The following is an 18546-nucleotide window of genomic DNA, read 5'->3' on the forward strand; positions in this document are numbered from 1 at the left end:
AGACTTACAATTACTTTGGACCATCTGGAATGAGTTTGAATGAAGCACAACTCCCGAAAGAGTTATATATATATATACGCTTAAATATCTATAATTAGATAGTTATATGAATAGAAACATTATTAGAGCTCTGTGACAGCATGACGCGAACTGGAAAAAAAACGTCCGCAGGCAAAGTACGGGAGTCGTGACGGTATTAACGAGGAGCTCTGAATGCAACACTGCCCCCTGCTCTTACGCACGCGCAAACAGATTGCTCCCGGACTGGAAGCGGCTGCTCGGAGGTCAGCTGCACTTCTGCTGCTCCTCCTCATAGTGGCGCGGTGTGGGTCGGAGCCTCGGAGTGAGGGCCTCCGCTGCCGGATCGAACCTTTCGGTACCCGTCCCGTTTAGTGTCAACAGCGTGTGTCACGTATGGAACTTAATGCATTTAATAGTTAGCGCTAGCTAGCGTTGCTACATAACCCGAGATGTCTCGGTGGTCGGCACTTAGCTGAACCCCTCCCTTCCCCACCTCACCCAAAAAAAATTGATTTGCAACCGCTCCGGAGTAGACAGCTATGCGGGAGACGTTACGGTCCGCTGGTGTCGGATTACTGGTCGTGTTGATGATACGGCTGCACCCGGCCCCGCAGCGTCGAGCATCATGAGCGACTGCCATGGCGCTACGGTGCAGCGACTTGATGTTGATCAGGGCGGGGAAGAGGACGAGTGTTTGGTGCCTCTCTCCCCGGTACTGCTTGATGCTTCCGGGGTTCCCGTCATCCCAGTACCCGCCCAAGAATGCCGGACTCCAGGGACGGAGGAGATGAAGATTGGGGAGAATCTCAACCAACGAGGGCGTGAGCAACATCGGGTCACCGTCAGAGCCACCGGGAAAGTGCTGGGGGACAAGTGGGAGGCAAACGGGAACTATTCGACTGGCATCCACGCCCAGGAGGATGGAGATAAACACGGCAAGAAGAGGAGGCTGGTGACGGTGGACACTTCTAAAGCCAAAACCTCTCTGGAGGGAGTCAAGATCAGCATCAGGATGCTCAAGTGGAAGGAGGTTTGTACAATCAAGAGTGGAATATTTGACATTTTGAGTTGAAAAGGTGATCGTCAAGTTGCCACTCATTGAGAGAAATAGTTCTGGCATGGGAGGTGTTGACACCTTGGGGATTACTTGCAACCCGATGGCGACTGCTTGTTAAATATTCACCAAGCTGCTAATTGAGTCTCTTCTCCACGATGGGCCATTGTGATTGTGGCCCGTGCCATGATACGTGAAACGGACGTTACCCTTCCAACTCAACTCCATTTGCAGGACCGTCTTGGTGTCATCTGATTCTTGGGCCATATGGCACTCTCTCCAACAGTGGAAATGATAAGCTTGACTTTAATCCAACAGTCTTTAAATCCTCTTTCAGGCAACTGTGAATGAGCCAAATTGTTGGCATGACGACAGCAGGGGCAACGCCTTTTATGGTCACGCATTTTAGGGCCACACTGAAAAGCAAAAATATACAAACGTTCATTATAAATATATACGTTTATATATAAACGGCACCGTGACGCAGTTCCGCCTTGAATCACGGCACTTGACATTTTTCCATCCATTCCCCCCCACGCCTCCCTTCTTCTTGCATGCTGACTCACTAATGGGATGCTCCTCTATAATTCCATCTGGGATCATCCTCATGCTCAAGTCCAGCTGGCTCGTGCCAAGCGGGACGACACCGCCAAGTGCACGATATCTAATAAGTGCTTGTCGTGCCAGGAAGCACACGCAAAAAAAAATGGCCGACCACAGCAAAGGTTCTCTTTTGTAGATTTTCCTGCAACTTGTCATGCTGAACAACTGGACACTTTGTTGTTACTGCTATATGAGTGTGTCCAAAACCTCAAAACCTTCATTTTTGATTCCCACAAAACAATCCTAAACTGTGTATTATGGCACCTTTTGTATCGTGTCACTTTCACAGCTCAATGCAGCGTAACGTGCCCGAGCTGCGGCTAATCAAGCTTATCCTTGCGAGAGAACAAACTCCAGCGCTAATCCTGCCGCTCTGGTGTGGATGCAAGTTATGTGCTCAACTGTCCTAATTAACAAAATGCGTACTCGCAGATTCCCAGCGGAAGACGAGCACCATGCGACATCTACTGGCACGGCGTCTCCTTCCACGACAGTGAGAACATCACGTCGGGCCAGGTGAACAAGTTCCCAGGTACTGAAAGGACTTTTTTTTTTCCCCCCCTGTGACGGAATGCGCGTCCGTCCTAACCTTCGCCCGCATCACAGGAATGACGGAAATGTCACGCAAGATCAACCTGAGTCGTGCCGTGCGCATTATGGAGGAGCTCTTCCCCGTGGAGTACGACTTCTACCCCCGCTCCTGGATCCTGCCCGACGAGTACCAGCAGTTCTCCACGCAGGTGAGCGCCAAAGGCGCTTCCGTCGGTGTGGTGCCGGATTTCATTTTGTGCGTGTTCTCCACGGTCAGCTTCGCATGGTGAAGGAGTGCGACGATACGTTCAACCCCACCTTCATCGTCAAGCCCGACGGCGGCTCTCAGGGCGAAGGCATCTACCTCATCCGCGACCCGGCCGAGCTGAAGCCGGCGCCGGCCATAGCGGTGGGCGCGCAGGCCCGGCAGGCCGTGGTGCAGGAGTACATCGGCAAGCCGCTGCTGGTGGACAAGCTCAAGTTCGACATCCGCCTCTACGTGCTGCTCAAGTCGCTGGAGCCGCTGGAGATTTACATCGCCAAGGAGGGCCTGACGCGCTTCTGCACCGAGCCCTACCAGGTGTGCCGCCTTCCCATCTTAAAAATTTGCTCAAGGAGTTTTGTAATTACATATTGATGCCACAAGGCGGCAGCAAAGCGCTTCAAACAAGGCCATTCTTTTAGCATGCCCACAATGCTACTTGAACGGCATTCCTTCAATGATTTGGACTCGACAAAATGAATGCGTACATTTAAAAAAAAAAAAAGCATGAAAGCTAAAGTGCCCCCACCTGCTCACGCTCACCTGAAAGGACGCCTCGCTGTTGTGCACCAGGAGCCGAGCCAGAAGAACCTGGGCCAGGTCTTCATGCACCTGACCAACTACTCGCTCAACGTGCACAGCGGCAACTTTGTGCACTCGGAAAGCCAGAGCACGGGCAGCAAACGCACGCTGAGCAGCGTGCTGCGGCGGCTGGCAGCCAAGGGCGTGGACGTCAAGAGAGTCTGGTCGGACATCATCGCCCTGGTCATCAAGACCGTCGTCGCCGTGGTGCCTCAACTCAAAGTTTACTACCAGGCCGACATCCCGCCCGGGAAGCCCGGGCCCTCCTGCTTCCAGGTGAACCATTCGCATTGTTGCCCTGCTGCAAAAAATACAAACTCAAGTTAAAAAAAAATGGCTGCAGAAAAGCCCGCTAGACCGCAATTGCGACTAAGCACCAGTAGGCGGCAATGTTGTTCCGCTAAAAAGTCTTCCCAATCCTCTCCCTCAAAAAGCGAATCGACTTGACTTTTGGTTCATTTTAAACGCGACGTTAAAAATGCAAAAAAATACTAAGCACGCTCTGATGTTTTTTGTCAGATCTTAGGTTTTGATATCCTTCTGATGAAGAACCTGAAGCCCATCCTTCTGGAGGTCAACGCCAACCCCAGTATGCGCATCGAGCACGAGCAGGAGGTACCGCGAGGCGCGCCCCTCGTCCTCCCCGGCCGGCTCTTCGTCACGTCCCGTGTTCATGTCGCAGGTGTCGCCGGGAGTGTTCGAATGCGTTCCCAGTCCGGTGGACGAGGAGGTCAAAGTGGCCGTCATCAGGGACACGCTGCGCCTGGTGGACCCCCGACTCAAGAGGGCGTCCTCGTACGTAGGCGCATTTTTCTTCCGCAAAATCTCAATGCTTTGGGGGATCTGAATTGTTTTTTTGTGCATGTGCCGCGAAGATGCCAGCGGTGGTCGGCGGGCGGGGAGGAGGCGGCGGCGGGCGACGGCCAAGTCAGGAAGCATCCAGACGGCGTGCCGTCGCCGTGCCTGAAGCAGGTGTACCCCAAGTACAGCCGGCAGTTCAACTACCTGCGCCTGGTGGAGCGCATCGCCGCCCTCTTTGTCCGCTTCCTTGGCGTCAAAGGGAACATGCGCCTCGGACCCACCGCCTTCAGAACCTTCATCAGGTGTGCTGTTTTTCATCGATAGCTTCTCTTAAAAAAAACAATAAATGCCCAAACGGTGCTCTTATGTGTCCTGCAGGAACTGCAAACTAAGTAGCAGCAACTTCACCATGGCGTCGGTTGACATCCTCTACATTGACATCGCGCGGCGCTGGTCCGGATCTTTCCCCGACTCTCGGGAAGCAGGTAAAGAGATGGACGCGTAATGTTAACGTATATCGCAAAAGCATAAGTGACGGGCATACCGTGCACTCCTTGTTTTCCAGGCATGGGCTTGCAGGCTTTTGTGGAGGCCTTCTTGTATCTGGCGGCCCGTAGGTTCAAGACCCAGACGCCTCGACAACAAGCGGCGTCCCTCCTGGATCTGTGCGAGGCCCAGCTGGAGTCGCCGACGTCAGGCCCCGAAGAGCGCCGCTCGTTGAGTTGCGGTCGGGCGGCGTCCCGCGGCGGCGCGGGGGCGCCCAAGCCCCACCTCCAGCAACCTGGGCAGGCCCCGGCCTCGCCCGCGGCCGCACCTCCGGCGCGCCGAGCCTCAAGCCAGGACTGCCGCAGAGCCAAGGCTCGCTCGCGAGAGGCACGCGTGGAAAACTGACGTTCGCACTTGTCTTTGCCCGGGGGCTGCATGCGAGACGGGCGGGGCAGCTTACATTAAGAATATTATTTCTCTATTTTTTCACTTATGAAATCATTTTTGAACTGGTGTAAATACAAAGAATACAATGAATTTGCGTTTGGAGGCATTTGACAACTGTTAGAAAAAAAGGACGTACGCCTGAAAGCCAAATGTGGCCCTCGAGCGCAAACGTTTGTTTGCCCTGCGCTCTCTAATACGGTCACCTCTGATTTTGCACAGACACATTTGCACACAAATGTATGCATGCGTCTATAAAAACAAACATGTAAAAAAAAATGGGAAAAATATTGGACGGTAGATAGAGCTTATTGAGTTGACTTTTTATTTGAATGCCAAGATATTTGAAAGTGGGCAGCTGTTGGATTTGTTTGTAGTGGAAATGAAGCAGATACCACTAACAGAGAATAAACTTTGACCAAATAAAGATTTGTATGCACGGCAAGCTTCGTTTTATAGCGTTTCTACCTAGCCTAGTTTCACCTTGAACGGAAATATGCTTGTGAATCGGAAGGCTTAATATTGGATTCAACGCAACTAATATATAGTTATTGATTGAAGTCTGATTTGAAAAGGAAAAAGTGCCTTTTTAAATATATTGTGTTGCATTTTTTGAGGCAAAGAGGGGGCACAACTGGATCTTGATATAGCTAAATAAAACTTTAATAATAGGTCTTGTTGCAAATGTACATACGTTGCACGGCCACATTTGGACAACACAAGGTTCTCTGTACATTATTGTTTTGTCACGTTTTGCCGCCAAAAAGTCAAATGACAACCCCCCCCCCCCTCAAACTAAAAAAAAAGCCTAATAAAGAACAAATTTCAACAAATACTTTCAACATACTTACAAAAAATATTTTCTACAGGTTCATAGAAAACATACAACATTTTGCTGTATTTATAGCTGATTCATCTTCGAGCTTCTCCTGACTGTAAACTCGGCTGTGTTAACTTAGCGTAGCGTAGCCTAGCATAGTGGAGGCTAACCCAACTATTTCAATTAAAAAGAGGCGTGTCTTTCATCTATGAAAGCAGCATCTAAGACAGCATTGCGACTTTTGGACTCTTTTATTTTTTTAAATTATTATTTGAATGAGAGACTGTGCAACTTTTTGGCCACCAAGCTAAAACTTTAAATGTTTGGCACACCAAAATGCCAGGATGTGCATTTAAGAAAAGGAAAAAGATTTGAATGGTGCAATATCTACAGTTAATAAGAATAAATTAGATAATGCAATAGTTGTTGATCACTCATTCCTAAATATTTTGGATGAAGGTGGTAAAAAAAAAAAAAAAGTCCTGAGGAGAGCAAGTGGAATTAGGTGGTTTGAAAATATCTATTTCATAATAATACGTATTATATTTGCCTATTAAGCTCTGGCACCAAAAATATTTTAAAAATATTTTTTTATGAGTTTCAAAAATATTTCCCCTACTTGGGCATTACAGTCATGTTGTCTTAAGTAGAAAAAGATCAAATAAAAGAGAGAAAAAAAATCACTTGAATAAAAAGATGGTCTTGAACGAGCATCTTAAGTTTTAGCGAAATCTCATAATGCTGAAGTGATGTTTAAAAAAAAAAATAAGGTGGTGTAAAAAGCTGCATAGTCTCTTAGCTTGGTATTTTGATGTTTTACAAATAACCACCACAGTCCTAGCGCTCCCTTTTCTTGAGTTAACACATAAAAAACAAAGCTTACATGAGCCACTTAACGTAAAAGTGCATAGACCTCTGAGCCATGAGAAAGCCACGATTGTGCTCGCCGATCTCAATCTCAAGAATGTGACCCCCCCCCCCCCTTTACACACACAAAAAAAAGGGCCCGTCTTGTTTTGGCTAGCGATAGCAGCACACTGCTCACGGTGCTAGTTTGTATTTACAACACCCAGGATGACGATACAGCAGAGATTGAGTGTGAGGTTAAAAAAAATAAAAATAATAATTTTTTTGTTTTGACACTTTGGCGCTGCAGTCAATTATCCAATTTCACTCAATTGATTGGAAATATGTTTCAGGTCAAGCCTGGAAAGAAAATTCGACAAAACCACTTCACATTTTGGATTTTCTACTCAGGTCAAGACTTTACGTTGGCTTCTACAGGAGCTAAACGTTTACAGTATGGTTTGGAGCTTTAGTGGTACGGTTTGAAGGGTGATCATATTCAACAAAGCGCTAAGTAAACCAATGACATTTTTTTGCAGCGGGTAAGAAACGGTCCGGTCCGTTCCTTGGTGGCCTGGCCAGTCCAGTGTATAGCACATCCGTCTGTCATCGCAACATCCAGCCGCTCTCGTCAGTCATATTTTTAGACGCATAAAAATAAAACTCCTAAATACAAGTCTGCTTTTTACCTTTGACATTATCAAATATAGCCGCCCGGTCGCACATGTGTGTGTGTGTTTCGTCTAGAAGCCCCCCCCCCCCCAAAAGAAATGCATACATCTATATTAAATTGCATCAATATAGTATCACATAAATCTCATTTACTTACATCTTACATATACGTTTGTACAAGCTCTATCCTTTACAAATCCACAGAATAAAATTGTGCCTGTTTTTTTTTTTTGTTTCTCCTCCTCGGTTCTTTAAAGTTTTTGCGGAATTCGGGGGCTGTGGAATAAAGTTGCCATCCTTAGCTTTAAGGCGTTGCATGTACCAACCAAGCTTTCACAAAGTGCACTGCCAGTTCAGTCCGTTTGGCTGAGAGGTCATTTTTAGCTCCCGGTCAGTTCTTGAAGCTAACACGCTAGCCAACCGACTGGAGTGTTAAGTAGTCGTTGAAGAAAAAAAAAAAACAAGACGTAGTGGTTCGTCCCCCTCGGTCGTCAAATTGTCTTTTTGTACGTACGCATTCAGACGGGTATGTACAAGCTGCGACCATCCGGCGAACCTGGACCCTTCCAAGTCCGCCTGGTGCGGCGGGGTCCGGATCGTCCCTTTCCCTCGTAGGTCCCGTTTTCAGTTTGTTTTTGCGTCTTAACAGTTGCTGCTGTTGCGGAACTCACCGTTCTCGGTGATCTGCAGCTTGGTGGGGTTGGTGGGCGAGATGCCGTTGCGCGACTGCGTGCTGTAGCGCTCCTTCAGTTGCGTCAGGGCGCTCATCAGCCGAGCGTTGGCCGCGTCCAGAGATGCGATGCGCTTCTCCTAGTCGGAGACCCACACACACAAAAATGCTAGAATCGAACCAGGAATCCAAATCAAGACTTTCTGAATGGGAAATTCTAGCATAGCGACTGTTGCTAGGTTTCCATACCTGCGCGTCAATGATCTTCTGTTTGGAGTCCACCACCGCCTGCATGTCCGAGTGATCTTTCTTCAGCTCCTCCTCCACCGACATTAACCTGGACGAAAGGCAGGTCAAGACGGCGATGGGAGAACGCGGCTCGCCGACTTTCCCGTTGTGCCCACCTGCTGATGATGCCCTTCATCTGAAGGTCCTTGTCGTCCTGCTGCCGGCGCAGACGCTCCTCGGACTCCTCCAGCCGGGCTTGGTACTCCATCAGGACTTTCTGGGCCTGCTCGTCCTGACCCTTGAGACGGGCCTCGTACTCCTCCAGCTTCTGCACGGAGGCCCGCAGCTTCTCCTGCAGCAGCGCGATCTCTTGCTGGTACTGCCACATTGGAAAGCAAAAACTCATTCGGGGTTGTCAAACTTTGAAGGTCCGGGAACCCATCCTAAGCAGTTTGTGGCGGAAAAAGACGGTGCGTTTTTTTTTTTTTTTGCTGTGGCTGACAAAAATGCAGACGCACACACAAGCTGCTTTGCAAATGTACACAAAAGACACACACACACACAAACACACTTTGTTCACTCGTGCCAAGAAACCGTTGTACTGCGTTTCCTCAAATCGTGCCTCATATGTATCATTATTTTATATACATCCAGAAATATCATCCATTTTTCATCAATTAAAAAATACTTGGGAAATTTTGTTTTGAGAGGAAGGTGGTGGTGGTGGTGGGGGGGGGCATTGAGGGTGGAGGGAGGTGGAAAGGAGGTGGGGCAGGTTACCTTCTGCACCTGCGTCAGATCCTCTCTGTGCCTCAGTGAGTCGTGCTCCGTGGTCTCATGGTCTAAATACTGCACATTCATATTCAAAAGCCACGCTGCCGTGCGGTCCAGCGCGCTGGGGTTCACAGGGGAGGGGGCCTAGTGGGAACCAACACACACACACACACACACACATGAGCGGAGTGCACGTGAGGGCTGGGAGGTGGATGTGGGGGGGGTCGCAAACAAAAGCACAGGAACAACATAAAGAAGCTCCTAATGAACATCTGGAAGACAAAAAGCGGGTGGAATGGACACAATTTGGCAACAGTGGACGTGGGAACACAGTGGGTCCCCCGTTCTTTTTTGCTCGCTAAAACTCTGACTCGTAAAAATCGGAAAACACTGCAATTCTCATGACGACTTCACTCACTCACTCACTCACACATGCACAGACGAATACCAAGCCAGCTGTTAGCTCCCCTCATGCGAGGCGCGTCACCTTGTGTGCACGTTACAGCATGCAAATGAGATGAGCGGAGGTCTCCGCCCACTTTTAGGAAACGTCTTCATTTCAGCTATCCACCCACGTACCTGTTTGTGATGCGCCCTCTGCTTGGTCTCGGGACTGTCTCCCTTGGACGAGCACGACTGTTGGCGCAGACGGGCGCCGGCCATGGGCCAGTCCGGCGACGAGGTCATGATGCCGCCGCCCGAGCCGGGCCGGGCGTAGGGGCCGCTGTTCAGCAGACTGGGCGGCGTGCGGCCCCGCGTCACGCTCTGGGGCGGCGGTGGTTGGTCTATCCGTCGCTGGGGCCCGGCGCTGTTCTGCCGGGGGACGGCGGGCTGGTGCTGAGCCTCGGTGAGGGACAGCTGTCGGCGCGTGAACTCGCCCGAGCGTCTGGCGTATTCGTCGCCGCTGCTCCCGCCGCCGTGATTCAGGAAGGGGAGTTTCCCGCCGGGCGGACCGTCCTCATTGTTGCTGTGGGAGCTGACCGAGCTGTGGCACTCGGAGCCCGAGTCGGTAAGACCCCGAGGGGACACCGGAAGGCAGGTGGCCATCTGGTACGAACAAATGTGAAGATGATTATCAAGACGTGAGGAGACAGACACGCGAATGATTATTTTTAGTTACCTGGTAGACCGGGTTCTGGAAGGACAGCGGGGCGAGTAGCTGGGCGGGTCGGCCCGGAGCGCTTTCCGTGCCGGGGGTGGTCGGGGTCTGGCCGGGCCGCCTCATGTTGGGACCTCCGGGGATGTTGCACTGCGGCACCCTGGCGGCCCAGCCTCCCGCTGAAACCGTGACTTCGGTCGAGGCGTCCGAGGGGCCGGAACTTGGACCGCCTTCCAGACTACGGGGGTCTTGCAGGTCCACCATGGACAGACTCTTGCTGCCGTTGGGCATGCCCAAATCCGGTTCGTTGGTCTCCGAGTAACTGGAGCTGCGTGCCGGGGAAGGCTGGATCCCCGAGCTTCTTGTCACGAAAAATAGGTCCTTGTTTTCAGGGGTGGGGGAGGGCAGCCGCGTGAAGTCAACCAATCTGAGAAGGTCAATTGATTACGGGTTTAAAATGAACATCGTCCAGCTCGGAACCGATCCGATCTCAGCGCGAGCGGCTTTTTACCCCGTGAGGTCGTTGTCGATGACCATCTTCTGCAGCCCAGTGGAGATGCTGCAGCCGGCCTCGCCGGGCGACGAGCTCGTCTGTTCCGGCGAGCCGGCGGGCGGTGCGTGAACGCTGGACGGGTTGCTCAGCGCCACACTCACCTCCCGCAAAATCCTCGGCAGAGGTCCCAGCTTGGAGGTGGCGCTCTTAAGGGAGCAAAAGGGGCAAATTCGGTCGTGAGCGCCAGAGCAGAACCTGACCAAGCGCCCGCTTCGCTTCATGCGACCACTAGTGGGCTTCCGAGCAATTAACAATGAACAGGGCAACGTCAGAAAAGATGGAAGGTGGTTTGTTTGAACCATCTGCGTTTTATCCTGGCCGATTTATGTCACATCATATTTGAACTCTATTAATTGTGTGAATCCATATTTAGAGGGGAACTCAAGAGGAAAAATGTTCCCTCACTATTATGATTCATATAACGCTCATTTACTAAGAGTTGATGGGATGAATTCATCCGCTTTGGGGTTCTGCCGCGATGGCCGCCGTCTGCTGTCGACCGAAACTATCGTCAACCCGCCCTCGGGAAACAGCGAGATCCGTGGCACATCCTGGCTGACGACAATATTTCACTCGGAGGTATACGAAATCGATATATTTTTGGGCCAAAAATCAAACGTAGCTTCTGGTCCCAGAGTCGGAATGCTCGAGTGAGCACAGAATTACAAAGCCACTCTGACTGACTGATGTCTGAATTATTCAATTTTTTTTTTCTTCTTCCCCAACAGATGGAAGACTTTATCTAATGATTAGCAGCCTCCCCATCTGCCACCGAAGCGAATGTCCCCAAAAAACACGATTGCGACCTCCCCGGGCCTTTGGCACCGTTCTGTGTTTCCGCGCTGTTTATGTAACGCCGTCATAAATTATTGACGGACGCCTCGATAAAGCTCCCGATGAATTGCGAGCGCGATTCCACTTTTTCAGCAACTGTGGTAAATCAACCACCAGAAGCTCTGGAAAAACAGCTTCTTCAAATCAAAAAATAAAAATGATGAATAATAATATTAAGCCAGCCAATGGATAATAAATTGTGTCGAGTCTAACAAGGCTCACGAAACAATTCATGAGGATGCTGCTGCCGTCAGAAACTTATGCCATGGTCCCATGGTGTACCTGGTCCATCTGGGAGACCACCTCGGAGAGGAGGGAGTGCAGCGTGGAGAGCTCGCGGCCCAGGTCGATGTAGCCCTCGAAGCCCGCCGTGTTGGAGATGGTCTCCGGGTTGGAGATCTCCAGCAGAAAGCGCTGCATGTTGCTCCACTCGTGCTCCAGGAACTGGTTCATGAAGGACATGTACTCCTCCTTGTTCCCGAACCTGACAACCCGTTGATAAAACATAAATCATCCGATTAAACGTGAAATCAAAATGTAAAGAATGAAAAACAGCTATTTGTTAGCCTGCCAATGGCATTTTGCATTGGGCGTTAGCATTCAGCTAGTTGTGTGATGGGGATGTTTTGAATACATAACGTGTATTTTGACGACATTTGTTTGTTTTTTTTCCTTTCGACGTGCCAGATGCCTCAACCTTAACGTTCCGAGCACTCACTTGGCAAAATTGGCCAGGTTCTGCGTGACCTTGGCAATGAGCGTGAGGGTGCGGGCCGTGCGGTCGTCGGGGTATTCCTGCATCAGGTTGAAAAGCGACGGCGACATGATGGCCGGGCACAGGAAGCGCAGGAAGAGCGAGGCGCTGATCAACCGCTCGCTGATGTCCGGCCGGCCGCGGTTGCCGCAATCCAGCCGCCACGACGCGAACACCTCTTTCAGCTCTCGCGGGAACACGCTGGCATGGAACGACAGTAGACGTTTTAGCGCGGCCGCCCTGCCGGCCAAAGGGCACCAGTCCCGCTGCTCACCAGTACGAGTTGATGATCTTGCAGAAGGCCAGCTCGCAGCACATTTTCAGGTTGCTCTGGTGCTCCTGGAGGTCCCCCGACGAGCACTTGGACGGGTCCACCTCGCAGTTTTCGTCAGACTCGTAAAGAGCCTTTATGAACTCGCCTGGAAAAACAATCAACCGGGACGTGAGTTGAATTTGTTCATTTTTGTTTTTGTCTTAAGCTTTCCAAAGATTTCAATAGTTTCGCCAAAGTGAAACAAACTGCTGCATAATTTACAAGGCTGCTCCGGTATTCCCGGCCAACGGTTCCGTTGGGACGAGCCGCTCGGAGAAAACAAACAAACAAAGCTGTGTACAAGCTCCAATATTGACGTAAAGTGGCAGAAAAGCCATGGCCGCTCACCAAGAGCATCCTGCAGGTACTTCTGGCCAACCAGTTTGAGGTACTCCTCGATGGCTTTGGTAGCCAGCGTGTTCTCGCGGAAGATCAGGTGCTCGTTCTCCCCGCAGCGGTCCACTTCCGACATCATCAGGTCTGTCAGGAAGTCCTGAAAGGAAAACAAGTAAGATCACCATGGTCATCAACAAACTGTCGGAAGTTTTCTCTCTGGAACTGCAATTCTTTTTCTTTGGCTTGAAAGGAAAGTGTTGCATTCATCCATCCATCCATCCATCCATCCGCTCACTTGGGCGATGCTAATAAGCACAAGTGGAACGCGCTTTGTATCGCTGCCACATCTCATCAGGCATCAAGATTGTCTCAAGAAAAAAAGAGGAGGAGGAGGAGGAGGGTGGTATGAAGACACGGCTGATGGCATCTAATGAATAGAGTCCCGAGATGCTCTCTGTGAACGGGGCTTATTCGCCAGCAGAACTCAAATGACATTCAGATAAATTAGTCATATATGCTCTTAAAATGGCCGCCGCTGAGACGAGACCATCACGGCAATGACTGATGGCTGAACTTTTTTTAAAGTGACAAATAAATAGAAGTGACACACCATAGGGGGGGAAAAAAAATCTTTCTAAATTTGGTCTCTTCCTCAGGACTTGTTGAGCGGACATAAATAACACGCATGCTAACATTAGTTTAGCCCGGTTGCGTATTTTTATACTCGATAACACGCACGCTAACATGAGCTCATTTCAAAGTCAAAAAGACACCATAAGCAAGCTTCGACTGCTTCCGACTCCAGCCGCCCCGGGACGTGCGAAGGAACTCCAAAAGCTCGGCACGAAAGGAGGGAATTAACGCAAAGTAATTAAGGATGCAAACGTCTCTCTCTCTCTCTCTTTGTGGCGACTTCTCCCTCATCAATCAGCCAAAGATAGACACGGCCTCTTAAGCGCTCATCATTCAGCTCGCCGACAAACTGTGATCAAGTCAAAGAAAGTTTCAAAAAGCCCCTCTACGGTATCAGGAGACGCAAAAGAGTTATTTTGGTCTCCGAGCGCGACTGCGTCTTTATTTCCTGTCCTCATATTCCGACACTTCAAAACGGGGGTTAAAACGCCATGGGGAGGGTGTGCTCATTTTCGCAAACGATCGCACGCAATTTGAATCGTCATCTGGAGGGCGACTGCATCTTTTGGCGTCTTTCAATTGCAGTCAGGTAAAAACCCGGAGCTGAGTTAGGAATACTTCATAGCGCATCTGGCCAAGCTAACATGGGCGGAATGTCGCAAGGGGCTGCGGGGGATGCGCAGACGGGATTAGTCTGCGCTCCAAAGTGCACGCCGGAGGAAATCACCTTCCTGGCTGGTCTCTGGTCTACAGCTGCGGGGGTGAAAAGTTCACAGCAGTCGCTACAAGAATATTTAACCTTGATGTCTCTCCATGGGACCCCGGTGAAACATATCGCGGCCCAATCATCCGGCCGAGTCGGTTCTGGACATCAAAGACTTCCCTCTTGGGCCATAACTTCAGAGTACTGACTTTGGGGCACTCTGACTTTGAAGGCCTCAACGTTTGGGGTAGGACACGTCGCTGGAGCTATTTTTAGACGACGACTTTTGGGCCGTGGCAACTTTCCCAGCTGGGGTCATTCAGGACTTGACTTCCATAGTAAAATCAGACTTACTTTGGCTTTGCCGGTGCTCTGCAGAATATGAACCAACGCGCAAGCCATCTCTTCCTTGTTCTTGACGCTGATGCCGGGCTCGAGCACGGAGCAAAGCAGCATGTAGTTGTTGGTGGTGTACTCGGCAAACTCCTTGTACATCTCCATGGGGAGGATGTTCATGCTCTGGTAGCGGGCCTTGATTCGGATCATGGGTCCCGACGCCTTCCCTTTGGCGGGGTTGGGGGTACTGACCGGGTACCACTTCTCCACAAACTGTCGCCCGCTCACCGTGGCCACGGGAATGCTGACCAATCCCACGTAGTTGTTCTTGTCCTTCTTTTTCTTCTTGTCCGTGTCCTTGTAGAGGTGCGCCGTGACGTTCCGCACCGCCGGCAGGTTGTTGAACTCAAAGTGCTCGCCCCAGAAGACGTTGTCCGTCTTGAGCTTGCAGGTGGTGCGGGCGTACAGCGCGTCGTCCAGACACAACTCGCAGAAGTATTTCTTCTTGGCGGGGAGGTCCTTGGCCTCGATGAGCCACAGTCGCAGCATGTTCTCCACCCGCCGGCTGTTGTCCTGCGGACCGGTGACGGCAAAAGTGGTTGAGATAAAATGCTCAATTGGGGGGGAAAGAAAATGAAACAATTACGCCATCACCTCTATCCTGGACCGTTAGCGTACCTGCTAATACCGCCATTTGACGTCTGGGGGAAAAATAGCTTTAAGAGCCTTTTTATGTCAGAAATACTGGCACATCTTGAGGAAATTGCATCTTTGTCCATATAATGGTCGTTAGCACGATGGTATGTATTTCAAGAAGCTTCGTCAGATGAAAAGCAAAGATGCTGGTGCATCAATAAAGTAAAGTAAAGAGGCCTTTCATGTTGGGATTTCAAGTAGGGAGAAATTGCGTCTCTGCAGCGGCGATCAACGGGAAATGGAGGCATCTTCTTTCCTCACCTTGTTTGGCTGCACGGCTCGCCTCAGGTTCTCCATCCATTTGTCCCTCTCGGCTGAAGAACGGCAGGAAAAGCACTTGCTCCCCGAGGAGGTCGTCACCTGTGGGGACAAACGCCGACATCAACACACGGCTTACGTGATTGGGCTTGCTTATTAGCACCTAGCTAACATGCTAACTGCTGTTCTATGAGATTTATTTTCCTCTTTATTTTTTTTTAAAGCACTACATTAGTGTATTTGCTTTTGCCAAGATTATCAATTCTTCAATGCTCGCCACCCTCCCGTGATCTCCACTCGCGGCGCTTGTGTGCGCTACGCGTGAGCGCCGCCGCCTCTGATTAGCACCGCGAGTCACATGCGGCGGCGCTCTTCACAGCATGTTGCAAATTAAAGTCGGTTATCAAGAGGTTAAATCCCACCGCCGGCAAAGCAACAGATTGCCCCCACATTGCACTTTAGTTTCAACCAGCCATTAAAAAAAAAGCACAATCATTTCAGATTGCACTCACCCCGAGAGCTGGTTACATCACTGTCGCTTTAATCCCAAACCCAAATAAAAAACGATTTAAAGTGCTTAATGTGTTCTCAGCGTTATAATCTTTATGTAATCTTTAGAAAGCCTCCGCCGGTCGCAGTGTGCTCGCTCGGGTTTTAGGGTGGAGGTCTTTTTCCTTCGGCAAACTTACACACAAACATTTGGAGCTAAGCGGCAAAACAAGCTCTCACTCGGCGCTATTTCGATATCTCGCTAGGGAACACGATTCGGTACTGCCCAGTATGAAAACAAATGTGTTTGTTTTTAATCAATGGCACAGCAGAGCTCCTCACCTCGAAGCAGTAGTCCTGGCCGAGGATGCTGCTGTGCACGGGTTTGATGATGATCTCGTCCTCCATGCTTAAGTCCAGAGCTTCCACAGCGCTGCTGGGACTGAGCAGTGACTCATGGGAGCGAGACTCCTTCAGCCTTGGCATCAGATGAGATCTAAGAAGAGGCACAAGAGGACGAGTGAGTCAAAACAAGTTCGGAGTAGAGTCGGCGGGAGGGCTAGCATATGCGTCGCGCGCGCTAGTTAGCCGGCGCGTGGGAGGAAAGTGTGAGGATGCCTGGAGGGAGTCCTTCCGCGCCATCGGCGCCATCATCATCATCCTCCACCCCGTCATCATCAACTAATGGACACCGCTTGCTGCATCGCCGCCATTAAACGAGTACATTGATTAGCATTAATGTTAGAAACGCTTCCTGCTAGCAAGCAACGTCAATAAAATGAAGCTGGGAATCATTCAACCGTTCCCGATTTCCTAATCACTAATCGAGGGATTTTTAGAGAGCGGACAATATCGTTCAGTCAAATGAAAAATGCCATAACGCCTTTCCGTACCGGTGACGTCTAATCCAGTCATAACGTAGTGACTAGATCCTCGTGGAGTATTTTACCAGTGATGGAGTAGCATTAGCCTGCTTCCTCTGCCCCTGCTCAATAGAAACTCACTTATGTGTAAGCCAAGCTGAGTAATGGATCCCGAGTGTGTCTGGGCAGCAACCTGCTCGCTTTACTCAAGTATCTTGGGGGAGAAAAAAAAAAAAAAGATGAGTAGTGTCCACCTGATTGTCGGGCTGTAGGAGAACTCAGCGATGCGAGCGAGGGCTTGACTAATGCATCTTGCAATCGCAAAAGCCTTGGGAAGAAGAAGAAGAAAATGCGTGCATCCTGCGAGGCCATTAAAGGAAAGACTACTGATTCAGCTGATCAAGTCTGCGAACTAAAGTAAAGTCGGCTAAATGGAGTCGGCACAAAACTCAACAAAGTGATGGAAATCAAAAATGGGCCGCTTGTCTTGCGCCTTGAGTGTTGCGTGGGAAGAAATTCGGTGCCCTCCTTTTCCCGCCCCCACCCCTTCTTGTGTTTTCCTCCGCCTTTGTCCATTGCCACAAGGCTGATTGAATATTCAGGTCAAGAAGTGAGAAGCGCCGCTTCCATTCCTCTTTCCAATGGCTTTGGCCGTGCCAGTGTCCGTCGGCACCCTGGAGCGCTGACGGTGCCGTTACGCAAGCGCTTTCTGGTACCTACTAGTTAAAAGTCAAGTTTGCTTCTGTGTTGTTGGCCACAAGAAATATTTTGTAGTCTGTTTAGCTATTGCAATATAAGAGATGAAAATTTAATATGTTATGCTTTTTTTTTTTTTTTTTGGGGCCAACAGGCTGCTTTCAATCTCTCACTGTTGCCATGACTCCCAGCGCCGGTGCGCCGCAGTGTGATGCCCGTGATTAACTCAACCTTTGCCCCTTGACCTCAGTTCACTGCTTTGAGTGCGCAGTCATTAGCGTGACCTTTGACCTCCTGATGTATTCACTGTTCTGACATCTGCCATTGGAGTTGTGGACCAAACACCTACGTGCTCTGCTAGCTGATAACCTATTGACTCGTTGCCCTTCAACGAACAGGCTGTTGTGATTTTTTCCGATAGTTTTCCTATGCACGCGTATAATATGCACATCGACCCGCCATTTATCGTATGAGTCAACACGAAAGTGTGAATCGTTTCTTCCATGCGATTCCCCTAAGTGAGACGTTGCACCGAATGTTCTGCGGTGTTTCAATGTTGATTCAAACAATCGGTCTGCAGTGTTACCGTGCGATTCCGCTAACCCGAGTTAGTGAACCCAATCATTTGAATCCGCAGCTGCGTTTTCACGTGAATCGAATCATTTGAGTCAAAGTCTGCAGCGTTACCATGTGATTCTGCTCATTTGCGTCAGTGAACCAAATCCTTTGAGTCTGCTGCTGTTTCCATGTGAGTCAAGTCACGTTAGACTCGAGTCAGTGAACTGAATCCCGAGTCCACTGCTGTGTTTCCACGCAAGTCAAATCACATGAGTCTTCAATGTTTCCCGGATCGCACTAACTGTCCTTTTTCTACATAGTGGCTGCTGTCCAGACATGAATACAGACCCCAAACTCTCTATTCCAGACTCAGTATTTGGATTTGAATCATCAACACGCCTGATTCAGGAAGAGACCGCCTCTCTTATTCAGCATTGCCTGCAGCGTTGAATATTTTCGGCTGTCATGCCTGCACATGCTCCTGTTTTTTTTTCTCTCTCTGTCATAGCAGCCCGTTTGCTCTTCTTCCCAAAAACTACTACATGAAACAGCTTTTAAAAAGTTAAGACATAGATCGCTCCACGGACTACAATTTGCACAACTCCCGGCAGATTCCCACGCCCAGGATGAG

At 49.9% G+C, this 18546-nt stretch overlaps 2 protein-coding genes across 13 annotated transcripts in view; one reads left to right on the top strand and one right to left on the bottom strand.

Moving 5' to 3' along the window:
• Positions 1–264: 264 nt before the first annotated feature.
• ttll11 (tubulin tyrosine ligase-like family, member 11) lies at positions 265–5500 on the top strand. Its single transcript, XM_085926918.1, has 10 exons — positions 265–1051; positions 2111–2210; positions 2285–2418; positions 2487–2789; positions 3045–3329; positions 3573–3668; positions 3736–3848; positions 3929–4156; positions 4233–4339; positions 4420–5500. The coding sequence occupies exons 1-10, from the start codon at positions 647–649 to the stop codon at positions 4743–4745; spliced, it is 2097 nt and encodes a 698-aa protein (XP_085783044.1). The 5' UTR covers positions 265–646; the 3' UTR covers positions 4746–5500.
• The window catches only part of dab2ipb (DAB2 interacting protein b), a 39137-nt gene continuing 25224 nt past the window's right edge, over positions 4634–18546 (bottom strand). For 6 of the 12 annotated variants that reach the window (XM_085926910.1, XM_085926912.1, XM_085926913.1 and 3 more), the window contains 14 exons: positions 16141–16294; positions 15313–15411; positions 14374–14928; positions 12696–12840; positions 12309–12453; positions 11999–12235; positions 11563–11764; positions 10405–10592; positions 9915–10320; positions 9374–9841; positions 8801–8938; positions 8197–8399; positions 8042–8129; positions 4640–7932 (listed from right to left, as the gene is read on the bottom strand). In XM_085926910.1, coding sequence (XP_085783036.1) covers positions 7765–7932; positions 8042–8129; positions 8197–8399; positions 8801–8938; positions 9374–9841; positions 9915–10320; positions 10405–10592; positions 11563–11764; positions 11999–12235; positions 12309–12453; positions 12696–12840; positions 14374–14928; positions 15313–15411; positions 16141–16294 — 3196 coding nt within the window. In that variant the 3' untranslated portion in view covers positions 4640–7764. Of the gene's footprint in view, positions 7933–8041; positions 8130–8196; positions 8400–8800; positions 8939–9373; positions 9842–9914; positions 10321–10404; positions 10593–11562; positions 11765–11998; positions 12236–12308; positions 12454–12695; positions 12841–14373; positions 14929–15312; positions 15412–16140; positions 16295–18546 lie in introns of all 12 variants that reach the window. The other 6 variants (XM_085926906.1, XM_085926907.1, XM_085926905.1 and 3 more) reach the window with 4 other exon arrangements.

This window comes from Syngnathus leptorhynchus, chromosome 12 (assembly GCF_054491065.1).
Source record: "Syngnathus leptorhynchus isolate UIUO chromosome 12, UIUO_Slep, whole genome shotgun sequence".
NCBI classification, from domain to species: domain Eukaryota; kingdom Metazoa; phylum Chordata; class Actinopteri; order Syngnathiformes; family Syngnathidae; genus Syngnathus; species Syngnathus leptorhynchus.

What these genes read in the sequence shown, in the direction of transcription:
- ttll11 (XM_085926918.1), top strand. Translation starts at nt 647, where the DNA reads ATGAGCGACTGCCATGGCGCTACGGTGCAGCGACTTGATGTTGATCAG. An exon ending in CCGGGCCCTCCTGCTTCCAG is followed by an intron (nt 3,330 to 3,572) that starts GTGAACCATTCG and finishes GTTTTTTGTCAG; the next exon opens with ATCTTAGGTTTTGATATCCT. An exon ending in GCCTTCAGAACCTTCATCAG is followed by an intron (nt 4,157 to 4,232) that starts GTGTGCTGTTTT and finishes TGTGTCCTGCAG; the next exon opens with GAACTGCAAACTAAGTAGCA.